Source organism: Podarcis pityusensis, assembly GCF_964106645.2.
Source record: "Podarcis pityusensis genome assembly, chromosome: 1".
NCBI lineage: Eukaryota > Metazoa > Chordata > Lepidosauria > Squamata > Lacertidae > Podarcis > Podarcis pityusensis.
In genome coordinates, this window is record NC_138028.1 from 126,238,176 (window position 1) to 126,263,627 (window position 25,452).

Genomic DNA, 25,452 nt, shown 5'->3' on the forward strand with positions numbered 1-25,452 from the left:
CTGCCTCCATTTCTTCCCCAAGAGAATGGCCACCTTTTTCCCCTGGGCAGAAATGACCTGACCTGGACAGATATGTCACACACTGTGGTTTAGTTTATATAAAATATGCTGGGATTTATGTTATGCAAGATGAACCATGGAAAGAGAAGGAGAGTAGCTGGGGAAACCGAGCCAGATGGGTGAGTATTAATATTAATAATAAATAATATTTTAAGGTTGTTTAAATGAATGTTCTAAAATGTAAAACAGAAAATTCAATAAAAATTGTACAGTGCAACCAAGCACAGAGGTGTACCTAGGAGTTGTATTGGCGTCTTGTCCTGGGGGGGAGGGATAAATAAACTTTACTGCAACAACCAGGGTTTCTTTTCCACAGGAACTCGCAGGAGCCTAGTGGGGGCCATGACCATTCTAAGAGAACAAGGGTTTGTGGTGAGTTCCAGCACCTCTCTTTTCTAGAAAAATAGCTCAATTATATTTAATGAAAACCTGAAGTATATACTTCACTAGCGAGAGCTCATTTACCAAATGCGCTTACAGTCAAACATCATAAATGGGCACCTCTGCTACATCTACATGTAATGTGCCAAATTCATTTTCAAACAAATTGTGGAGTTTTTGTTCTGTTTTTCTAGTCGACCAACAGCAATGGGGCAACTCCTGAAAGTTTTTTTAAAGTGCAAGTTCATTCTCCAACCCAACAAATATTTTTTGCAAGGACACATCTACTTGGGGGTTTGCAGAGAGGTAAATTGGAGTACAGAAGTAGCAGGGGGAGCCAGCGCTTAATGCTTATATTGAGAATAAGCACATTTCTAGACCTTAGTGGCGAGGGAAACCCCTTGTACACCACTTTGTGGCGGTTGCCATTTTTGTTCCAATCAACCCAGTACCTAAATTTTATGAAATAAATAAATAAAAGTGCCAGGGGGTAGGTGTGGGTAGTTATAATAAAAATCTGGCTTATTTTATTTTGGTCCTCTTGGCAAAATGGACATACAGGATTTGACCTGCCTGTTTGATCGTATGACTTACACTCTTACCTAGCTAGCTATCACACAGGAAAGAAAGTCACTAAAGACAGTGTTGCTTTTGCAGAGGTTAGTAACAAAAGCATGGAACGGATGGTACATTGAGGAGGAGATGTATTTTCATGTGCACCTGCCATGCATAGCTCTGTGTTTGTTTCTGTGTGTGGTTGATGTGCTCTCACTGTTATCTCAAGGAAGATGTATCACAGATTAGTCATTTCTGTTTTCTGAGCGACCCACACACAGCAGTACAATGACACTTGGAAAAAGCAGGGCTGTGGCTGCTTGTGAGGGACACTGATGCCTGTAAGAAATGGCCGAAGTGTGGTGTGGGCACCAGGGAGAAAGACAGAAAGTGCTGCGCAGCACATATGAGTCTTATACAGTATCAATGAATGTAATGTCAGAGGAACAATGGCCGCAGTTGCTAGGTTGCTAAGGTCATTGTGACACACCCTACGCGCCTCATGAACATGTCAGGTGAGCAAAGGTGATTTGGCAAGAGAGAAGCTTCATGCTTCTGTTGGCCATTTTGTGACCGCTTCTAACATTTCTGTATTGAGACAGAGAGAGAGTGTGTGACTGAGTGTGTGAGGGGGGGAAATGTAAGTTGGATTTCTTAGCTGATTCTGCCTTCTGGTTCCAGCTTTGTCTAGGGCAGTCTGAGGGGAGCTCCTTTCTCCCCAGGCAATGCAGGTTCTGTGCACAGCATAGCTAGCGATAGCAAATAGTCAATAATCCTAACCATGGTTACCACCACAGTGCCTTCCAGATGTCATTGGACTCCAACTCCCATCATCCCCAGCCAGCACGACCAGGGATGATGGGAGTTGTTGTCCAACAATGTATTAACTCCCCCTTGCCCTGCTCTAGACCTTCAAGCACTTCCTTCACAAGACAGCCTATTTGCCTATGATAGCAAGCACATGTGGCCCCGGTTCAGTCTAGGTGTGTAGAGTAGGAGGATACTGCCAGCCTATCTTCTCCCACTCTGTTTTAGGCTGTCAAAGCTGCAGAAGCTGTTTTCAAAGAGCAACTCCAAACAAGATCTGGGGAAAGGAGGAAGCGACAGCCAAGATGCTGCAGCTTCATCGAAAGCCAAGTCCCAGGACCGGAGGTTTGAACATTTCTATAGCCATACAGAAAGCCGTGTGGGCAAAGTTGCATTCTCTTCCCTTCCCAAGCTGAAATGGTTCCATCTGTCCAGGAGAAAGAACTCTATCACGCTGAGGAATTGGGATAAATTAAGCACGTTCTGGAGCTGCTGTGGAACCCAAAAGGTCTGGTCCCAAGAATGCAAGGTTCTGGAAACTAAGCAAGAGTCAAGGAGCTTGTCCACGGTTTTAGGTGAGGAGATGGCCAGGGTTCCTGAGAGGGATTCTGCACGGGAGGAGAGGGTTGGAAGAGAAATGGAATTACCTACTTCACACTTTCTGAAACAATATGTGAACTGGAACACAACCATCTTTAGAAATTCACACTTCTCTGAATTTTGCAGTAAAGTATACAAAAATGAAAGTACTAGGATAAAGTGTTATACAAATGTATATATTAGTAGAGATAAGATACAAATCTATTGTGTTACAGTAACTTGCTTTAAAAAGATGTGTCTACTGTCATACCTTGGTTGCTGCCTTGGAACTTGTACGTTTCAGCTCCAGAACGACCGGAAACTGGAAGTGAGTGTTCAGGTTTTCAAACGATTTTCGGAAACTGAACATCTGGTGCGGCTTCTGCAGCTTCTGATTGGCTGCAGGATGCTCTTGCAGCCAACTGGAAGTCGCGTCTTGGTTATCAAACAGTTCTGGAAGTCTAACAAACTCATGGTACGCATTCTGTTCGAGAACCAAGGTACAACTATATTAGGAGAAATTTGCACTATAATGTTAACAAATTTCCCCGAGGACTTTAAAAACAAAATTTGCAAACTGGTGTGGAAATTTGGGGAACTGAATTTAGGATTAGAAAAATGAGAAACTGAGAGAAACTGAAATGGATTCACCCATCCCTAGGGTGGGTGAGGTGGAGGATTTTATGAAGATGCCAGAGGCTTAGGGTGTTGTCAAGAATGTGCAAATTATTCAACGAGAAGAAGCTAGGTCTCTTTCAAGAAGGTAAAGGTAAAGGGTCCAGTTGTGACTGACTCTGGGGTTGCAGCACTCATCTCGCTTTATTGGCCGAGGGAGCCGGCGTACAGCTTCCAGGTCATGTGGGCAGCATGACTAAGCCGCTTCTGGCGAACCAGAGCAGCGCACGGAAACGCTGTTTACCTTCCCGCCGGAGCGGTACCTATTTATCTATTTGCACTTTGATCTGCTTTCGAACTGCTAGGTTGGCAGAAGCAGAGACTGAGCGACGGGAGCTCACCCCGTCGCGGGGATTCAAACCGCCAACCTAGGCTCTGTGGTTTAACCCACAGCGCCACCTGCGTCCCATTTCAAGAAGGTAGGATATACTAATAAGACGGTAGGAGATACTAATATGCCTTCCTGTTCTATGTTTACCCCTCTCAATTCCTAGATTCAACATCAACAAGCCTCAACCACTTCTCCACCTCCTCTGTCTTTTCATCTACTTCCAACGGGTCGGATGTGAATGACAGCATTGAACTAGATGGTGATGCCGTCAACATCATCCTCAAGCGCATGGAGGAGGAAGACAAGGTACAAGACCCCTCAGCACATGATGCTTCCTGCACATGGTGCGCACCGACCCCTCTTGCTCTCCGGGCTTCAAAGATAGCTGCCTGAAGCTTCCGGAGCGCAGCGGGAGTTCCTGCTGCGCTCCGGAGGCTTCGGGTTCCTTTCGCTGAAGCCAGGAGAGTCTTGCTCTCCAGACTTCAGCGAAAGGAACCCAAAGGCAAAAGGAACCCGAGGCTATCTGGAGAGCAAGAGGGGTCGGTGCACACCGACCCCTCTCGGTCTCCAGACAGCCGCCTGAAGCCTCCGGAGCGCAGCGGGAGCTCTTGCCACGCTCTGGAGGCTTCAGGTTCCTTTCACTGAAGGGTAGGTGCCCCTTCAGCTAAGGCGCAGCGCCCCTTCAGCTATGCGGGAGGAGAAATGGAAGGGGCTCCGTTTCTCCTGCTGCTTCGCTGAAAGGGAGCTGTGCAGAGAGGGGGATAATTTTTTTTTCTTGTTCTCCCCCTCTAAAGCAAGGTGCGTCCTATGGCCGGGTGTGTCCTATAGAGCGAAAAATATGGTAAGTTGGATGCTAGTAGCAGCTCCTACTGTAATATCCTTGCCAGGTTGTTGTCAAGTCTGGTAGAGCTGGCCCAGAAACAAGCATGTTTTGGCCAAATGAACACAAACACATCACCAGTAATGTAGAGTCTTGTGACTGGGTAGTGGAGCATGTGCACAAGATTCCTGGGACAGATAACGGAGCCGAGATCTGAGGACTTAACCAGGAAAGGAGTACTTGCTAAAAGGAAATAGTATACAAGATTACATTCACCTTACTGAAGGTTCTCCCAGAAGGGAGAGAGTGAAACAGCCACACCCAGAGAGGATGAGAATAGGGGGTTTGGGTGAGAAGTGACCAGAAAGATGGGGCAGGAGGGAGGATGAGTGAAAGAGAGAGCTTTTACCTAGCCTTGAGTTTGCCGAGATGCACAGAGGGAGGGAGGGTGAGCAGGCTCCACAGGGGCAGGCTTGGACCCATGCGGGAAGGTCAAGAGTCCCAGGCAGCAGTGGGGCATCCACCAAGCAGGAGAAAATAAATCTAGCCACAGTAGGAGTTCCACTGGGCAGAAACATAGGAAGATACAGGGCCGGCCCACCCGTCAGGCAAGATGAGGCGACTGCCTCAGGTGGCAGGATCCACAGGGGCTGCAGATCTGGCCTCCCAAGGAATGCACAGTGACACAGACTTATTTTCTTTCTCATGGAGGGTTGTGTAGCTGTAACCATAAAAAAAGGAATGAACTGTTTTCGCTACAAAGTGGGAATGCAAGATCCCAGTTACCCTCTTCTGAGCTCATCACTTTTCTAGTTTTGTAGCGTCTCTGAGCAGTTGTGAAATAGGTGGGTTAATTCTGCAGTTCAGTTCTTATTCCGAGCCAACCAGGAAGGATGTCTAGGACACAAGAAAGGCTCGACAATGCCCTCTCCTAATAGCCCCGGTTCTCTCTCAACTTACAGAGCAAACAGGATGAGAACGGGGACATTAGTTTCCTCAGCGCCATCTCCGCTTTATGCATCGCTACACAGCATAAACGACGGAACAAACTGAAACTTCTGTACACCAAAGACGAATTAACAGAGGCTGTCGTGGTAAGTGAGGTGCAGAAATCCAGTAAGGAGGTGGCAGATAGCCAGTAGATGAGAGGCACGAGGTCTGGATTTGGGGTTAGTTCTGTGGAAATAAAGTGCGGAAGGACTATGAAACCATTTGGAATAGGGTCACCAAATCCACTTGAAAACACCCTACGGGCATGCAGTTGTAATTCCTTCCCCAAGGTGTTATGCAGAGGACCTCCTTGCTAAGCTTGCTTGGGACTCCCTTGTCTCTGTATTTCTCTGTATTTGCATTTGTCTCTGTGTCTGAAACCCATGTTTCAGCAACAAGTCCTTCTGGGGTAATAGGTGGCTGGGGGAAACTGAGTTGGCTGTTAGGGAAACCTCTACTCTGTGCAGCTCTTGGCTCTGTTCCTGACAGACAGTTAATCAGTATGGCAGAGCTGGCCCAGTCTTTATTTGGACAGTGAAGCATTCCCCTCAAGTTCTGAAGGTGGGAAAACAAAGCTAGGACTTCCCCAAAGAGGTTTCTATTCAAAGAAGAACAAGACAAAGCACAGCCATGTTTCTGAAAACCATCCCAGAAAAGAGGGGTAGAAAACGAGCCAATTAAAAACAATAAACTAAAATAAAGGAACAACCAAATTACAGTTCAAATTATTAATTATGAATTATTATTTTCGGGCTCCCCATAGTCTGGACCTCTGAAGTGTATCTCCAATATCTTCCTTCCTGCCTCTTCTTGTTGTTTTAATATTTTCCACATTCCGATCTTAACACTTTAAAGTTCTCTGTCCCTGGCTATGTGATTCTCAATCATGTGAGAAATCATATATCCTTTCATCCATTGAGTACAGCTTTATTTGTGTATATATATTTCTTTCAACTGTCTATTTACCAGCACAGCTTTTCCTGACTTTATTCCAATCTTCCAATCCAGGCTACTGTCCAAGTCTATCGTCTGAAGTTTAATGACTCAGCAACTCCCAAGTTGTTAAATCATTCCACTCCGGGCTGTTGTCCAAGCCTTTCGTTTGAAATTTAATGGCGTAGTAACTTCCACGTTGTTAAGTTGTTACTGTAAATTGTTGAGCATACTGTTTGCAATATTGCAATGTAAATGAACTGTATTCCACAGATATAAGTTATCTGGCGATCGATCAGCCTTCCTGGAGACCACACAATCCCCCCCTTTGGGACCTAGAAGGGGAGTTGCTAGACATCCATTCAGCCCTCTCTCTCACTCATAAAGGATGGATTATGATATGGATATGTTAATTGGCTGTTTTTATTGGAAAATCAATAAAAATGATTTAAAAAGAAAAAAGAAAATGAGTGGTGGGTGGGTGACAAAATGGTGTCTAGGCCTACAGTGACTCTAAGGCTATTCAGCAGCATTCCTGCATTGATGGGGGGGGGGAGGGAGATGAAAGATCAGATGGTTGGAAGGGAGAAACAGAGAGAGTTTCTATATCCTTAAGTCTACTAAAATGCACAGAGGAAAGCAGGGAAATGAGGAATTCTCGACGGCAGGCTTAAATCCAGGCAGGAGATTTTCCAGGGAAAGGAGGTGGAGAGTCTAGGGACCCTCTTTGTAAAGGGAGCATCTGATGTTTTATGGGTGCTTTGGGTAAATGGCCAGAAAGGAATGCAGGTTTTTGCTTGCCTGTTGGGCTAATACAGGTCGTGAGACAAGACAGAGGTGCGGGGACAAAATGGGAGTATACTGGTAATGGGCTTGTGAATGAGAAAGTGCTTAGACGAAACCATTTGGGATGAGAGTGCCCCATTGAAATCTGTGGAAAGAGGTCATTCACCTGCTCTGTTCTGGCCCTTGGTCTCTTCCAGGTGGTGATGGAGAAGCTCCCGGTTCACTCTGTGCCCACATCAGTTCTACCGTGCTGCATGGTTGCCATTTACAACTTGAGGTATGCCTCCTGCAGAACAGGGATTCCTGATCCTTCTAAGAAGCAATTAGCGCGTGCGAAGACCGTTGTATTTGTGATGAATGAGGGTAGAAAATAATACATTTTCAGGGAAGCAGATGCAACACGGTAAACGGCCCGGGAGTAGCCCAGACAATCGGATACAATAGGTCAAAGACTTTCGAAACAGAAATGGCTGAAAGTGTAACCTTTTCAGGCTTTGCCCATGGATTGGAAGAGCATTGCGCCCGGGAGAGGGAAGTGGGAGTCAAGCAGACACTCAAGGGTTGATCCAGAGAAAGAGCTTTATTGCTACCATCTGGGCTGGTAGAAGGAGCAAGCGTGATAACCCACAAGCTAAGCACGAGTTCACAGCCATTTGCACAGAGCATATATTCCCCTCCAGTTCCCTCCCCCTTCTCCCCCTCCTCAGGAGTCTTGCCTCATGAGTTTCCCTGAGCATGAAAAGAAAGCTCCTGTCTTGGGACTCTTGGCGCCCTTCCCAGGAAAGGGGGTTGAGAAGCCAAGGGGGTTGAGGAGCCTTGTGTTTCAGCATGTCCACGATTTGTTGCAACTGGGTGGGATAAGACTCAGTTCCCAGGCCTGCTTATTCTTGGCATTGACAGAGCGTATTCATTAGCTTTTTGAAGCTTTCTTGTGCTGATAAAAATAGAATCATAGAATCATAGAGTTGGAAGAGACCACAAGGGCCATCGAGTCCAACCCCCTGCCAAGCAGGAAACACCATCAGAGCACTCCTGACATATGGTTGTCAAGCCTCTGCTTAAAGACCTCCAAAGAAGGAGACTCCACCACACCCCTTGGCAGCAAATTCCACTGTCAAACAGCTCTTACTGTCAGGAAGTTCTTCCTAATGTTTAGGTGGAATCTTCTTTCTTGTAGTTTGGATCCATTGCTCTGTGTCCTCTTCTCTGGAGCAGCAGAAAACAACCTTTCTCCCTCCTCTATGTGACATCATTTTATATATTTTAACATGGCTATCATATCACCCCTTAACCTCCTCTTCTCCAGGCTAAACATGCCCAGCTCCCTTAGCCGTTCCTCATAAGGCATTGTTTCCAGGCCTTTGACCATTTTGGTTGCCCTCCTCTGGACACGTTCCAGTTTGTCAATGTCCTTCTTGAACTGTGGTGCCCAGAACTGGACACAGTACTCCAGGTGAGGTCTGACCAGAGCAGAATACAGTGGCACTATTACTTCCCTTGATCTAGATGCTATACTCCTATTGATGCAGCCCAGAATTGCCTATGCAGCAGCATCTTGTGAGAAAGCAGAGAAGAGCAGAGAAAAGCTGAAGCTGTGGGTTTTTAGAAGAGAGAAAGGGGAAATTTGGTTTTGAGGCCTGGGGTGACTTCGGGCCTAGGTGGGGTCACCTGTCCTCACCTCCTTCAAAAGAAGTGGGGAGGCTGATACTCTGAAAAGCTCCAGAGAGGAGGAACTGACTCCCCTTGGAAGTGCCCACACAGATCTTAGAAGGCATTTGTTTTCTCCACACCTTGGGAAATATAGTCTCCAAGCCCAAGGAGGGGAGCCTGGTCTCCTTCCGTCCTCAGTGCACATCCTGGCATTTGGGATCTGAAGTCCTGTGCTTCTCAAGTCCCAGGAGGAGCCTCCCTGCGGGAGATTAGGAAATTCTGGCAGTGCATAATCTAATACTTTTTCCTCCACCCCACCAGTAAAATCAAGCCTCCACTTGATCCAGAACTGGAGTCGTGTGTCTTGCGGTTGGCTATGCATGGGGTTTTCACGATGGACATTGGGACTGGGGGTGCCACCAAACAGGTAGGCAGCGGTGGGCCATCACCTTGGATGGCTTTGAAAGAGGATTGGATAAATTCACAGAGAAGAGGGCTGTCAAACTGCTGCCAGCCGTGACGGCTGAGCTCTGCCTCCCCACTTGGGAGGCCGCCATGCTTCCCAATACCAACTGCTGGAAAGGGGAAGAGTGCTTTTGTGCTCATGTTCTGCTCCCTGGTTCCCACAGGCATCTGGTTGGCCACTGTGAGCACAAGGATACTGGCCTAAATGGGCCATTGGCCTGATCCAGCAGGTTCTTTATCTGCTCTTATGTAGGTAAATTCTTGTTGAACCCACGAACCATGGGGTTGCCAGTATGGCATTCCCTGGCACCCACAGGGCCATCTCCTCGGCCTCTTATTGAAATTATTATTTTTTTTTTATATCATATTTATTAGAATTTCCAATAATATAGAAAAATAACAGAAAAGAAAAGATAGAATACATTTAGAACCTTACTTTCGTTATCTTCTTTCTAGGACTCCCTCCTCCCCCCCCCCGACTGTATTCCCCTTTCATTAATTTGGTTCCACAAGCTCTCACTCCCATTTTAAAACTTAATATGTTTAACCCATTAACCAATTTAAATTATACAATTTTATCATCATCCCTCATCATTAACAGAAAAAGAAAAAAGATTTTTCCCCAAGATCAACCCCAATTTCCTTCCACGAATTCCCTTTTTTTTAAACATGCCAAATCAAAATACCATGATATACAAAAGTTATATAAAGAAATAGAAGATAAAAAGTATAAGAAGTTTCAAAAAGATGGTTACATTAGCCTTTGGATTCCAAAACTCCCCCTTCCCTTCCCCGGTTTGAATTCCACATGTCCATCAGTCTATATGTCGTCAGCCTGGAGATCTCAAGTCCATGGCCAGATTTTTCCCATTCCACCTTGCCGGTTTTCTTTTAATTTGTTTATTTTAATAATGTTTAACTTCAAAAATCCAGTCTAATAGATGCCTTTAATTTCCTTGGTCTTTGCTGCTCCTCCCATTGTTCTTTCCGTGTCGTAGTTAGTCCTTTGTTCTTTTTATTCCTTACTTTCTCAGGTTTCTTGTCTTGTTCAGCTGCTAAAACGTTCTTATTCCGAAATCTGGTATCTCTACAGAGGTTTGTTGTTCAGGAACAAAAACTTACGTCCAGTCCCTTCCTTTCTTCAATAGAAAATTCTATTGTCTCCTTTTAATGTAAACACCTCTGTAGACAAAATACTATGTCAGTTTTGCAGCTTTCCCGGAAGATAAGTCCTGTGCGAATCCCAGAGTGATTTTCCACATACGACCACTTGTAATGTCCCGAAACCCCTCTAGGGGGATTGTAATAACTTTATATCCTCTAATCCAAAAGTCAAATTGTTGTTCCTTATTTTCCGACAGTTTATATCCATATTGTGTCAAATTGTAACAGAATTAGCCAGCAAAGTCCTTGTAACAAAGTCCTCTTTATATTCTCCAGCTTTGACAGCTACTTTGACAGCTGTCAAAGTCTCCGTCTCTCTTCGCCAGGTTCTACGAATCGCCCCGGTTCCCAGGGGGGGTTGCATTTTCCCTCTCACCCTCCACTCTTCTCCTCCAGCACAATTCTTGTAATTTCCCTTCGTGGAATTAATGATTTTTGTCAGCAATAAACTTCTCTTTCGATCTTGGTTACCCAGTCCTTGTTTTAGAATGTTTACAATCGGGGGGGGGACTGACTTCCTTTTTAGATCCCCCCCGCTCGTGCCGAATCCGAAAAAAATTTCTTTTTTTCTCCTTTTGTACCCGGTTTCCCAATTACTCACGGGTTGTTGTTGATAGTCCGAATTTCCAATGGAAGAAGTCAGCGCTCTCCGTCGAATGGCATGCGGCTGCGCTCGGCAGGGGAAGCAATGGACTCAAAGCACCACGCCACTCCCCGGCACCCGATCCGAAGCCTTTAAAAAGGCTCCTTCACGAGTCGGGAGGGCGCTAGCGGTGCCAGCCGAGTCCCCATGTCCACGGGCTCCGTGCCCGTGGTTTTTGAGGGTCCCCGCGTCGCCGGCGCGGTAGGACCCAGCCCCTGCCGAGCAGACTCCCTCCGGAGCTCGGAGGGAGTCCGCCATTCGGCGATGGCGCCAACCCGGAAGTCGGCCTCTTATTGAAATTAGACTTGAAAGAAGCATTCTATTGTACCCAATAGAATAGGCTGCAGTATGTGTTGTTCCCACAGTTGTTACTCCTATTCACGTTTGCGCCCACATGCCCCCCCCCAAATTAGTGACCCCTACAGTACTATGTCAGGGGACGCGGGTGGCACTGTGGTCTAAACCACAAAGCCTAGGTCGGCAGTTCAAATCCCCGCGACGGGGTGAGGTCCCGTTGCTCGATCCCTGCTCCTGCCAATCTAGCAGTTCGAAAGCACGTCAAAGTGCAAGTAGATAAATAGGTACCGCTCCGGCGGGAAGGTAAACGGCGTTTCCATGCGCTGCTCTGGTTCGCCAGAAGCGGCTTAGTCATGCTGGCCACATGACCTGGAAGCTGTACGCCAGCTCCCTCAGCCAATAAAGCAAGATGAGCGCCGCAACCCCAGAGTCGGCCACGACTGGACCTAACAGTCAGGGGTACCCTTACCTTTACCTTTACAGTACTATGTCAAATACATACTTGATTCCTTATCTTATTCATTTGTTAATAATAATTTTTATTAATTTTCTAATTTACATTTTAAAATATTCCTTTAAACAATATTTTTTTTGAAATCATTTTTATTTAATTTTACAAATATAAATTTATAACAAAACCAAATATCCATATAGCTCTCACGACCCCCACCATCCCCTCCATGGGTCCTAATGTCAACATTTTCAACTGCATATTATATCAATCTGTATTTTATATCTGTCCATATTGTCCATAGTATTTGTTACAATACAAGTGTGATTAAAATGCTGCTCATGTTTTCATCCGCTTGCAGTGATCTCCTAAGTAAATTTTAAAAAGTTCCCAGTAAATAAATCCTTTTTGTTGTCTTGTTCCCTGAGTTTTCCGGTCAGTTTTGCCATTCCTCTCTGGTAGGGATTTGTTCTTTAAACAATCTTACATGAGTGTCTTCCCTTCTTCTCCTTCTGTGGTTCAGTTTGGTTCTGGGGTACATCCCTGCATATTTTACATAATCCAAACCATTCAGTATTCCAATATTGCATTCATCAAACTTACTTGCACTGTTGAATTTATCTTAACGCTACCAGCGTTTTCACATGTGCACAATTTTCAGCCATATATTCAATAAACATTGCCCAGTCTTCTTTAAATGTGTGCTCTGATTCCTTATCTTATTTGAATCCCTCGTAGTTTGCCTTCGGGGTGCATCGGGCAAAGTTCTGTGCCCCTCAACAAGGCACAAAGAGGCTAGAAAGTGGGTCTTGGTTATAGCTCACATCATCATCATCATCATCATAATAAATTATTTATACCTGCCCATCTGGCTGAGTTTCCCCAGCCACTCTGGGCGGCTTCCAATCAAGTGTTAAAAACAATACAGCATTAAATATTAAAAACTTTCCTAAACAGGGCTGCCTTCAGATGTCTTTTAAAGAGAAGATAGCTGCTTATTTCCTTCACATCTGAAGGGAGGGCGTTCCACAGGGCAGGCGCCACTACCGAGAAGGCCCTCTGTCTGGTTCCCTGTAACCTCACTTCTCGCAATGAGGGAACTGCCAGAAGGCCCTTGGCGCTGGACCACAGTGTCCAGGCTGAACGATAACAGCGTGTTATCTGTGGAACCACTTCTAGTGAGAGGTTCTCCCTTTGATGGCCGGACCTCAATGGCTCTGGGATGAAGCCTATTTGCAGGCATGCTTTGTTGGGAAGAAAATCCAGCTCTCACGCAGGGATTTCCCTTTCCTTCCAGGCGCTGTATAGAACAACTTCAGCGACACTCGAAATCCTGCTCAGGTCATTATTAGCAGAGGATCCGACCACCAAGCATCTGCTGAGGATCTTAAAAGTAAGTGCGTCAAAGAGAAATTGCGGCAAAGGAAGGCCTGGTAGGGAGATATCGCAACCTAAGCAAAATCACCCACCATGCATTATTGTAGGGTTTCCTCCATTGGCAGAGTTTGGGCATAATATTGTGATTTCCAGGCCCATGAATAACTGACTGAACCAAGACAGGTTTCAAAACAAACATTCAGGGGAGAAACGACCAAGTAGACTAATATCTCCCAGTCCAGTCTATTAGGAGGTATTATTTTCTCCCTTGGGCACTCAGGGCCACTTACACACTCATAGAATCAAATAGTGGTTAAGCTTCAGGGTGCAACTGAGAGATTATACCCTAGCAGAGCTGGCCCTGCCATTATGCAGAGTGAAGTAGCTGCCTCAGGCAGCTGGCTTTGGCCTTCATAGAATGGCAACGAATAGTCTTTTAATTTATTTTTATTCTATTATGTTTATTTATTATTATGTTATTTTCACAAAGTAATAACCATACATAAATGAGAATAAAAATGTGCACCCAACCACTGAGACCATTCCACTGTAACTATCCCACCTCCCAAAATTTCAACACCCCTTTCCGTTTTAACAGTACTAATTCTACAAACACCCTCCATATCTCCTCAAAATCAATGCTATTGGCATATTCCCCAGCTTACCTTAATGGCACATTAAATTAACAATTAAGATTATTCTATTTTTATTGCCAGGGAAGGGCCCTCGTTCTTTTCTACCTTGACTGACTGAGGAGTAGGACAGCACTATCTGCTGCCCCGCCTCAGGAAACCAAATAGCTGCTCTCCTATAATATTTATTTTTAAAAAATGCTTGAACACAGAAAATTAGTGGGTTTAGGAGGATCCTGCCAAGCCTTATCCCTGGCATATGTGGCCACATGCTGTGTTATGTACTGAGTTGAATAGGATCCAAAATGCAACAGTCTGATTGGTCCTAGAACAATAGGATTCAGAATGCAGCATTCTGATTGGTCCTCAGGAGCCACCCAATCCAGCTCCAGGTGGAAGTGATTGGCCTACAGGTGAATCCCGGAATTAGCCAATCACATGGGGCCCATTGTGTAAATAATGTATATAAAGCAGACAACCTGGGGGAACTTTCATTCCTCCTCACCACTATGAGCTGAATAAAGAGCATGAAATCCACTCTCGACACCGAGTATATTTCATGCTAATAGGGTACATCCAAGCTAAAATGCCATGTTATTCATCAGGCACGAAGCATTGCAAGTCCACCACAAATCGTCCAGAGATAAAACAGTAGATCCTGATCTACTTCCTGCCCATTCCTGAACTAAGGCATATCTATGAAGAGGAACAATTCATCCTAGGAGAACTCATGTGTCAGATGCACAACCTTCCAACATTTTGGTTGGTCCTAAAAACAAAACAAAAAACCCCACTGCTTGTGGATTTTGGATTATGGATCACTGCTGCTTTCTTTGTTTTGAGCAAAAGGGTTGCATGAGACGTTGTACCAGTGCAATATTCCTGAGGTGTTGCTTCCTCCTGCAGCACATCCATTTTTGGATACACTCGAAATACAAAGTGGAGAGAATCAGAGCTATCAAAAGCAGTGCTGCGCTCCTACGTTTTGCTGTCCTTATGCCAGATTTTGATGTAAGTGTGACCTCATATGCTGCCCCCTTTTGCTCTAGGGAGCAAATGTGAGAGCTGGTCTTTGTTGGCTACAACTGATTTTTAGATTTATCCCGCCCTCCAGAGCCAATTCATATTGAGAGCTGAATGTTATTTTCAGTATCTTAGTCTTAGAGGAATAGGAGAGGGGAAAGCCAATAATTGAAGGGGTGGCGGCAGCTAGGAATGGCTTTGTTAGCATGAGACCAGCATGCTCTTCTTGGGTCCCTTTGAGTGATAGCCTGTATCTCGCAGGGATACGGGTGGTGCTGGGGTCTAAACCACTGAGCCTCTTGAGCTTGTCGATCAGAAGCTCGGTGGTTCGAATCCCCACAATGGGGTGAGTTCCCATTGCTCTGTCCCAGCTCCTGCCAACCTAGCAGTTTGAAAGCATGCCAGTGCAAGTAGATAAATAGGTACCGCTCCGGCGGGAAGGTAAACTGCATTTCTGTGCGCTCTGGTTTCCGTCACAGTGTCCCGTTGTGCCAGAAGCAGTTTAGTCCTGCTGGCCACGACCCAGAAATCTGTCTGTGGACAAACGCCAGCTCCCTCGGCCTGAAAGCAGAGATGGGTGCCACACCCCATAATCGAATTTGACTGGACTTAACTGTCCCAGGGGTCCTTTACCTTTTTACCTCTCTGCTCCCATCCACACCACTGGGTTCTTCCTGGCATTCCTAGTTGATAGGTGCATTGGGGGTCCTCTTTTGGCTTGAACTGTGTGGATTTGCTGTTCTGGCAAAATACACAGAGGCCCTACATCCATCTTCTCAGAGTCCCATCCAAAGGACATAGAGGAGGCTATGTTCTCTGGACGCATCTGTTTATCCTAGTCCATAGCTGTCAACCATCCCTTATTTGGCGGGAAAGTCCCTTATCCCAGCGCCATGTCCCACTGCTGTCCCTTATTGATGATGTCCCTTAAATTTCCCGGGTTTCAAAGGAAGCAGCTCCTCTCCCTCCCTCCCGGCCAGGGAGGAGGGAGGCTCCAACTGTGTTGCTTGGCTGCGTTGCTCACCCAATAAGGAGTCTTAAGAACGACTGGGGGGGTGGAGCTTGCATGCCTTGTGCCGATCAAATCGGCCGTGTTGCTTGGGGACTCGCCTTTGCTCAGCGCTTCCCAGTGGAGAGGTAACGGTGGTTTTCCTTGCTGCATCCCCTTTGCTGGGTTGCTGCGCTGTGGGAACCACCACTTGAGGCTTCGTTTGGCTGCTGGCTGGGCTTTCTGCCTTTGGCTCGGAGGGGCTCAGAAGTTGAACATACCTGTGCTCTGAAAATCCCTTATTTTGGCTGCTGATCCCTTATTTTCGAGGCTACTGGTCCCTTATTTTCAAATCTGTAAGTTGATAGCTATGACCTAGTCTGCCCATTTTGGAGATGCAAAGTATTATTTTAAGAGTTTCTGAGAAGCGCTTAGATTTTGAGGTGAGGCGTACACATTAAAGATAGAGAGGATCTGACAGAGAAGTGGGGGACAATAATCTCTCTGGTTTTCCTTCTTGCTAGGCTACTTGCAAACTCCCAGAACTGGGGCACCATGTGGCAGAGCTGGCAATTTGTATTGGGGACCCCCAAGCAGCAGTCAGCCGACATGCCAGGGAGAGTATCTTCCGTCTCTACGAGCTGCTCCTGCACCAGAAAGGCAAGTAAGCTGGAAAAGTTGCAACAACAGTTCCATGCTTAAATATGATGGAATACATTAAACACCTTAGTTTTACACGCTAGTGAAATATGATTAGAACCTCTGGTCTCAGTTCATAGTGTGTTTTCCCATTAATATCAGTTGAGTCTCATGTTGACTCTCTGGTAATGGTGCATTTCCTGCAAAGTTGACTCAGCGGGGAAGAAAGAAGCTGTTGTCTTGTTCAGTTGTATTTCACAATGTTATACTCTCCCCAGAGCCCACCCTTTGAGCAAAGATGGTGAGAGATCAGCATGCAAGAGCATTTGACATTCCTCCATATAAGCCAGAATTTGACCTTCGTTTCTTGAGTCTTGCCTCAGAGGCTGATACCAGAATGAGACGTGAGGTTGTCAGAGAAATTCCCTTGGAGGGAACTTTCGAGGTGGATCTTGCAAACATCTTCATAAAAAAAGTTATGGAATATCATCCAAAGGAAACACAAAGGCCTAAATTCGTTTTCATTCGTTCATTTAAATATTTATAATCTTGACCAAGGTGGTGAACAAATTGTAAGAACAGGTATCCATCAAAGTACGTAGTTGTGCTCTGGCAGAGTCTTCTGCCTGCACTACAGGACTTCCTCGCCTTCTCCTCTACCTGTGTGCCCCCTAAATCTGTTTCTGGGGGCTTCCCTGATGCTCCAGAGGAGACTGGGGAGGGCACAAGGGGTGTACAGGAACGAGAGAGAGAGGAGGAAGTCCTGTTGCGCAACAAGACATCCTTGTTCTAATGGGACTACTTTGTTGACTACTGCTCATAAAAAATACAATAAAAAATAGAATTTTAAGGAACCAGCTGGATGTTAACATATAATCTCACCAGTCTAAAAAATGTTTCCAAAGCCATCAGAATAAATTATGTCTGAAAAGCCCTAAACCCAGAAATGGGGAGCCTGTGGCTCTTCCAGATATTGTTAAGAGTCCTATCCCCAGGAACCCCAGCCAGCATGCCCAGTGGTCAGTCGCAACATGTAGCTCAACAATACTTGAAGACGACAAAATTAATGGACTATGCAGAATTGGACAAAATGACAGGAAGGATTCGAAACCTGCAGGACCAGAGATTTACAGAAGATTGGAAGAAGTATATGAATTATTTGAGGAGCAACTGTAATCAACAAATTACGCTAGTAGGACTACAAGAAGTTTTGTAAGGAGAACTATGCGAAGTGTTACAAAGTAGAAAAAGATAGAGATATTGGTTATGAGTTTGAAATGTAATAGGGAAGATAAGAAATGCATACTGAGAGATTAGATTGGAAAATTTTCAGACAGGATTGATGGAAGTCAAAAATTCGAATAAGATGTAAAAGTATGTTTAAATACTCTTGAAAATGATATGTTTTTTAAAAAAAACCTAATAAAAATTATATTAAAAAAAAGCACAATACTTGAAGGACCACAGGTTTCCCATCCCTGCCCCAAACCTTTAAGTATGGAATGACAAAGCTTTTAACTCCTGGTGTCTTACTGTCAGGGATACGGATGAATAATGCCAAAGAACTCTGGTGCAGGAGGTACCAAGAAGAGAAGAAGATGCTCTCTTACATAAACATGATGAAAGTTGGAGAGGTAAAGGTGTCCCTTCGATGCTAGAAGCCCCTTTCAATACGAAACCACTCACGTGGTTTCTTGCTCTACCTGAGAAATGTGGGTTGCTTTCTTTTACCCTTCTCTGCCTTCAGGAAACACCAGGATCAGCTTAAGGGGTTCTTGGCAGAATTGTGTGAAGAGACACATTGGGAGATATGATTGCAATGCAGTCCTTGACAGCATCATGGGCAGACGGAACAACATCCTGTCTCAAGGATGTCAAAGTTGTGATAATAGAGAGAGGGAAAGAAGAAGCAGGGATCATTCAATGAACATGCAGCAATCCAAAGATTGCTTTGTTTTGGTTTCTTTGCTTTTAGGTGTTTGGGACGTTCTTCAATGAACAACAAAGAAGATCCTTTCTAAGAACAGCTTTGTTAGCTATTTATAGTCCGGACCGGAGGGTCAGTGAAGCAGGGATCCTCCTTGTTTATTCTATCCTTGGGAATGCAGAAGAACTAATGGATGTGGAGGTGAGTTACTAAATTAAGCTTTCTGTGAAAAAGTATATTATAAAGGACAAATCTTCTTTCAGGATAAAAAAAAAGACTTCTGACTGTTTTGGGATTCCCCTCACCCCTCAATCTCTCCAGGAAAAACAAGTAAAGAAAAAAATATGGCATCAGCTCCACAAATTTCGAGTTTGCAATGAGTTGCCTGTGGCGGTACAAAGCCTCTCTGCAAGCAAAGGTAATGTCTATTTCCAGTTACGGGGAACACTACCAAAGATATGGAATAATTACAAGCTGTAATTATCTACTTATAAAAGACCACTATCCACAGCTTCAACCAGTCTCTTAAGACACAAATTGCCTAAATTTATTGTTGTATTGTGTGTGAGCCGGATAGGGGAGGAATTAGATTTGGTGTGCAATTAATTCACACTTTTCAAAACAGTTGAAATTCAGTTTCTCCAAACTTTGCAGTGCCATTTTCTGGCCACTGTTGTAAATAAAAACTGCCCTTTTCCCTTATGGGGTATCCAAGAGCCCATATAGAGTCCTTAAATAGGTTCCCTATTGGTAGGAGAAAATAACAGAGGCCAACCAGAGAATATTGAGAAGCAAAGCAGCTAGTAAGCTTGATCTTTATTGATCTGTTGCAACAGGGTGCTCCCCTCACCCGCAGGAGAGAGGAGGAACCCAGAAAAATGGCTGCAAGGCCTTATAAAGACTTTTGAAATTGCCACCCTGTAGATCAAGACCACCCCCAGAAACATCATACATACATCACAGAAAAGGCGGTCTAAACAGAAATTTGAATGTTGTTTTTCTCCTGTCTGGCAGGTTACTTGATTGGATTGCCTGGGGAGCCTGGCCAATCTTTTGTAATGATAAATACTTAGTTCCTGGGCCACGTCACAGGCTCACACCCTATTCAAACACAGACATACCCTTAAGACAGGATTTGTGAAGGAAAAGACAATGGGGAGGCTTTTCCACTTTGACCTTGCAGAGAAAACATTTGCTCAGTTTAGGAATCAAAATGGCTTCAGGTCGGTCTTCCTGTGCTGATCTATGTATGTGCGGTTATGAACATTACCATATATCTAAGACCTCAAAATTCCTATCACACCACACAATGTGTACAAAAAGGTATGCACTCAGGTAAAGTGTGCATAAAAATGCATGCCTGCTAACATCAACCCATAACCGATGCGTCCACATTTTAGCACCAATCCACAGTGGCCAACTGGTTAGAGGTTTGGACTAGAACCAATGAGAGCCGGGTTCAAACCTCCAGTCAAGTCTGTGGGTGACCTTGGGCCAATCATTCTCTCCACCTAATTTACCATTTGTGATCTCCTTGAAGGGGTGGGGTGATGTTGATGATCTATACGGACCCCACCCAAACATTTTCCTAAGTCAAATGAAGCTGGTATAATTCAATCTGCCTTCTCTTCGTTTCCACTCAGGTGACGTGCTGATGGAGGATCTTGATGATTACGTACAGTTGTAAAACAACCGTCCACATCTCTCCACTTTCTGTCTCCCTCGCCTCTTCCTTTCTCCCTCCCTCCCTCCCTCCCTCCCTCCCTTTCTTCCTTATGTTTTCTCCAGGTGGCTATGTGGGGCCAGAGCTTTTGGGTTTCACAGGATCTCCAGAGCTCGCTTAAAAGAAAAAAAAACATTTCCCCTATTCTCCACGGAGATGGATTTTCTTCCCTCTGGACAGATGGAACAGCTTCCTTTTGGGAAGAGGTGAGAGCACGATTTTTCTCTTTCATCTTTTGGCTTGCGAGTGTTTCATCCCTTCTGTGGGAGGTGTCCAAACCTCCAGTCTCTCGGATGGGCATTCTGTGGGTTAAACCACAGAGCCTAGGGCTTGCCGATCAGGTCAGCGGTTCGAATCCCTGCGATGGGGTGAGCTCCCGTTGCTCGGTCCCTGCTCCTGCCAACCTAGCAGTTCGAAAGCACATCAAAGTGCAAGTAGATAAATAGGTACCGCTCTGGCGGGAAGGTAAACAGCGTTTCCGTGCGCTGCTCTGGTTAGCCAGAAGCGGCTTAGTCATGCTGGCCACATGACCCGGAAGCTGTACACCGGCTCCCTCGGCCAATAAAGCGAGATAAGCACCGCAACCCCAGAGTCAGCCATGACTGGACCTTACCTTTTAGCATATTGGATGCTGCTGCTGCTTCCTCCTCCTGGGTCACGTTCAGAGTTGCTTTCTGGAAAAAGCCTGATGTGCATAGGGGCAAGAACAAAAAGCATCCCTTGCTTGCTAGATCCAGGTAGCCCCACCATCCCTCTGGAGAGAAGAGGGCAGATATCCATCATTTATGCTCAGCTGGGGCCCAGAGATGGCTGGTCTATTAGGGCAAGAACTGTCCAACTAATCTCAACCTTAGCCAGCAGCCACCTGCCTGTCTTCTTGTGTACATTTAATCAAATGATGGTACTTCCTGTCAAGCTTACCTCTCCTTTGTGTTGCCACTGTAGGACTTCGTGTAGTGGAGGATGCGGACAAAACTAGAATCAGCTGGCTCTGCCTTTCGTTGGGCTCTGGCGCCACCTACTGTCGGGCTCCTTGCCTTTTGCCCCATCAGCTCCAATGTGGCTTCCTGGCAGCATTTTTCATCACCACGCTGGCTGGGTAAATGTAATCCCACCATCCCTCTGGGAAAGGGGGATACATTTTACTGCTTCTGTCCAGACCACCAGAAGGTGGCCCTCAAGAAATGGCTGGAGGAGACTGGGACACACAGAGCTGAGAAGAGTAAACCAGGACACTGTGTGGGTTTTCTCCTGCCCCTTATTTTCATTGCTTGCCTTGCTGATTAACGCTATCATCCCCACCATTCCTGTGCAAGAAGGGAAAGAAAGGGGACAGACAACATTTGCTGTTTTCTGCTTGAATGCTGCAAGGAATGAGTAGAAGGAGAAAGCAACAACACAACAGATTTGTTTCCCCCGGGAAAATAAAGATGGCAAGACGACATATTTGAAAAGTATCAGGAGATATGGAAACAGATTAACACTAGTGAAAATACGAGGAAATTAATTTCTTGGGAATTTCAGAGTTTTGAAAATTATTTTTTAAAGCAAGATACAGTCACAATGATTAAGGCGGCAGAAAACAGACTGGGGTACAGACTGGCAATATCGGAGAATCAATTTATAGTCTGAGAATAAATATGGATAATTTTTAAAAAAAGAAAAAGAAAATGTAACTGAAAAAGCAGTAGAAGACAGAAAACATAAATATGGCTTTCACAATTTTGGAGCAAGGTAATTGTCAACAGAAAGAAGGATGAGATTTATTATACAATCATACAGAGGTGTTTGGGGGGCGGTGAATAAGGAACATTTTAATTTCAGAGGTTTGAAAGCTGAAGATGTAAAAGCATATTTGAATGACTTTTCTGCAGGATAGTAGACTCCAAGTAGAAATGGTAATTGATGTGGTCTTCAGAATTATTTCCAAAATCTCTGACTCACACTTGATAGTTGTCAAGGTGAACTGATTGCAAATGAAGTTCCTTTTGCAGTGGAACTTTGGGCAATTTTTAAATAAACTCAGTTTGAATATATATATATAAAGGGGTTTCATCAACTCTTGTGTTTGATTGTTGCTACTGCATTTATCATTTTTACCTATCTGAATGATGATGTTTAAGCTTAAAGATTGTTGAGTAAAATAAATAAAACAATTGTTCACACTGGAATTCAATGTCACACTATTACAAATGTTTTGTCTGTTCAAAGATTTCCACTTGCTTCTGGGGGTTCTCCTGACTTCCTGGAACCAATTTCAGGGGGCGTAAAGGGACGCGGGTGGCGCTGTGGGTTAAACCACAGAGCCTAGGACTTGCCGATCAGAAGGTCAGTGGTTCGAATCTCCTTGACGGGGTGAGCGCCCGTTGCTCGGTCCCTGCTCCTGCCAACCTAGCAGTTCGAAAGCACATCAAAGTGCAAGTAGATAAATAGGTACCGCTCCGGCGGGAAGGTAAACGGCATTTCCGTGCGCTGTTCTGGTTCGCCAGAAATGGCTTAGTCATGCTGGCCACATGACCCGGAAGCTGTACGCCGGCTCCCTCAGCCAATAAAGCGAGATGAGCGCCGCAACCCCCCTAACGGTCAGGGGTCCCTTTACCTTTAAAGGGTGCACAGGAGTTGGGAGGTGGTGAAGTGAGCCTCACTGCACAAGCAGAAATCCTTACCTAGGACACCTGCTGACGAAGTTCATTAGGTGAATAGCACCCTAAGTGTGCAATGATGTCTTCTTCAGGGATCCTCAAACGTTTTCAGCAGGGGGCCGGTTCACTGTCCCTCAGACCTTTTGGGGGGGCCGGACTATATTTTGAAGGGGGGAAATGAATGAATTCCTATGCCCACTGCACATATTGTGTTTGCTGGCACCAATCAAAGCCCAGCCCCCTTCCTCCGCAGGGTGGGGAGAAGCCAGGAGGGAGGGAGGAGGTGCCAGCGCCACAAGGGAAAGAACACGCGTGCTGGTGCAGCCCAAACGATCAGATCCACGCTGATTCCCGGACCTCCCGTAGGCTGGATTTAGGCAGCTATTGGAACGGATCTGGGCCTTAGTTTGCCGACCCATGGTCGTCTTGATATTTTATAGTTTAGCAGAGCAGCTTGTAACATGCTGAAGGCAGTGAAAAAATGTGGAGGACCACATTAATGAATTGTGAATTGAACTGGAATGGAATTACCGTATTTTTTGCTCTATAAGACTCACTTTTTTCCTCCTAAAAAGTAAGGGGAAATGTGTGTGCGTCTTATGGAGCGAATGCAGGCTGCACAGCTATCCCAGAAGCCAGAACAGCAAGAGGGATTGCTGCTTTCGCTGCGCAGCGATCCCTCTTGCTGTTCTGGCTTCTGAGATTCAGAATATTTTTTTTCTTGTTTTCCTCCTCCAAAAACTAGGTGCGTCTTGTGGTCTGGTGTGTCTTATAGAGCGAAAAATATGGTAGTTCCTTTTTGGCAGGGGTGAACTGGAACTAAAGCCTGCACACCAATAGGGCTTTGTTCTCCTACAAGCAAAGCAGAAAGCTTGAAAGCTATTTTTGCTCTAGGTTTGCCCAGCACAGAAAGAGCTTTAAAGCTCCTTGCCTCGCTTGCATTTAACTTGTCAGATTTTAACCCGTGGCCTTCAACTATGTATGGCTGAGGCTGTGCAAGTTACACACGTAAGATGCAATCGTATTGCATGGCTCAATTATCTGTTACTGTGTAATACTGTCTAAATGCTGATTAAGTATTTGTATGCTGCTTTATGAATGTGCCATGTTCACCAACTAGATGCTTTGTTTATGGTGTGCTATAGAAACTTATAAATAAAATAGCTTAACAATGCTGTTAACACACTTCTTTCCGTTTCGGTATTTTATTTCCTCATGACACAAAATACCACATATGATAAAAAGAAAAGCACCCAAATGCTCCAACACAAAGTACCTGAGCAAAGACTGAAGGCAAAAAATGTACATTATGACACCCAAAAGCACTTGAGCAAAGTAGAAATACAGTTAATAATATTCAGATGACAGCATATGGTCAGTTGAATGACACTTTTCAAATAAAAACAGTATAATTTATGACAAGTATCACTATACAGTACGAAGAGAGCATGAATGTTTTGTCGTAATAGATTGTACAAAATTTTGTATAATGTATGCACATCTTAAAAAATGAATGTTTATGTATACAGTAGAAGCAAGCCTATTATGGAACACATGAACGGTTCACTCCCAAAGTCAGTGTCAAAGCGCATGTGCAGTTTTCCACTAGTGCAAAAGGTGTTCATTACCATTTCATGTAGGTTCATCAACAGAGTCATGCGCACATCAGTCAAACTGATCGTGCCTATGCCCAATTCCATCAACATTCATACCAACTCTCCCACTCCCAATATAAATTTGAAAAATTATACTGCTTTGATATCCCCACAAGTTTCAAATCCTACATTTTGGAGGTGTGAAATGGAGCTTGGCTCTTACACAAGTAGAAGACACCATTGGTAACACAAGAACATTGCTGCTTCCAAGCCAATGATTGTCTTTAAATTGTATGGGAAAATAATTTTGAAAGGAATCACGTCAGCTTTTTAAAACTGAAATTATCATCAAAATGTTTCAAGATCATCTCTTCCACAACTCTTTCCTGGATACTCCACTAAATAACCATACATCTTTAATTCATTCTTGTATTGAAAATGATCAAGTTAATAAAATGGAATGATATGATAGTTTGGCAAAAGTGTTTTTTTGTTGTTGTTCCATTCATTTCTTTTAACTATTTCAGATATAAGAATGAACACACACATCTTTAGTAAGTATCTACTTTAAAAAAGATGATTAGAAGAAATGTCCTTGAAACACTGAAAAGGAATGGTTTATAGAGAAAGGAGACAACTGAAGAGAATAAATAAGCTTAGTATTTTAAAGAAACGTTGGAAGCAAACTGATGAAGAAGAATCCAACACAAATGCATTTAAACTTTAGGAACTATTTGCAATAAGAGGGTTTTAAAAATACACCCCACTTTCCCCCCAGAACACAGCTGTTAACAAAGTCTGTGAAGAACATGAAAGGTTAAACATAAGATTTTAAAGCAGTATTTGGCAACAATCGTGTAGATGCCCATGCCATCTGAGGTGGGCAATCTCAGTAAGGTTCCCCTGTTTATGGGATGATCTCCTCAGAGGTTCACCTACTTAATTGTCCATTTGGCAACAAGCAAAGGCCTTCTTCCTTTCAGAACTTTTAAGATGCAATTTTAGTCTTGTTTTATGCTTTTCTTTTTGTATTGGCACTTTAACTGTTTTATTATTGATTGAAAGACAGTATAGAAATAATTAGCCGTGGGCTTCTGTGCTCTTTTCCTCGTCTGGTGCAGCTGAGGAAGCCTTTGTGTTCATTTTTGATAAACTGCAATTTACGATCTCATCTGAACCCAGCAAGCTATGAGGAGCTTAAGCTATGGCTTGTTTGAAACAGGCCAACTTCAAACCATGTGCCACGAAGCTGATTTATTTGCAAACAAAGCATCGTTAAGATTAACTGTGGTTTGTTGGATTTGGACAAAGTGAAAGCT

At 44.5% G+C, this 25,452-nt stretch overlaps 1 protein-coding gene across 1 annotated transcript; it reads left to right on the forward strand.

Annotated features, from left to right (window-relative positions):
* Positions 1 to 415: 415 nt before the first annotated feature.
* LOC308484288 (maestro heat-like repeat-containing protein family member 7) lies at positions 416 to 23,723 on the forward strand. The gene is made up of 14 exons (XM_081019094.1): positions 416 to 432; positions 2,032 to 2,378; positions 3,552 to 3,694; positions 5,171 to 5,302; positions 7,115 to 7,194; positions 8,889 to 8,994; positions 12,885 to 12,980; positions 14,503 to 14,607; positions 16,132 to 16,267; positions 17,786 to 17,880; positions 18,222 to 18,374; positions 18,495 to 18,591; positions 19,962 to 20,102; positions 20,842 to 23,723. Exons 3-13 carry the CDS (start codon positions 3,677 to 3,679, stop codon positions 20,015 to 20,017), a joined length of 1,074 nt encoding a protein of 357 aa, XP_080875220.1. The 5' UTR covers positions 416 to 432; positions 2,032 to 2,378; positions 3,552 to 3,676; the 3' UTR covers positions 20,018 to 20,102; positions 20,842 to 23,723.
* The last annotated feature ends 1,729 nt before the right edge of the window (positions 23,724 to 25,452 follow it).

What these genes read in the sequence shown, in the direction of transcription:
- LOC308484288 (XM_081019094.1), top strand. An exon ending in CTGGGGGTGCCACCAAACAG is followed by an intron (nt 8,995 to 12,884) that starts GTAGGCAGCGGT and finishes CTTTCCTTCCAG; the next exon opens with GCGCTGTATAGAACAACTTC. An exon ending in AAGCCTCTCTGCAAGCAAAG is followed by an intron (nt 18,592 to 19,961) that starts GTAATGTCTATT and finishes TGTTTTCTCCAG; the next exon opens with GTGGCTATGTGGGGCCAGAG.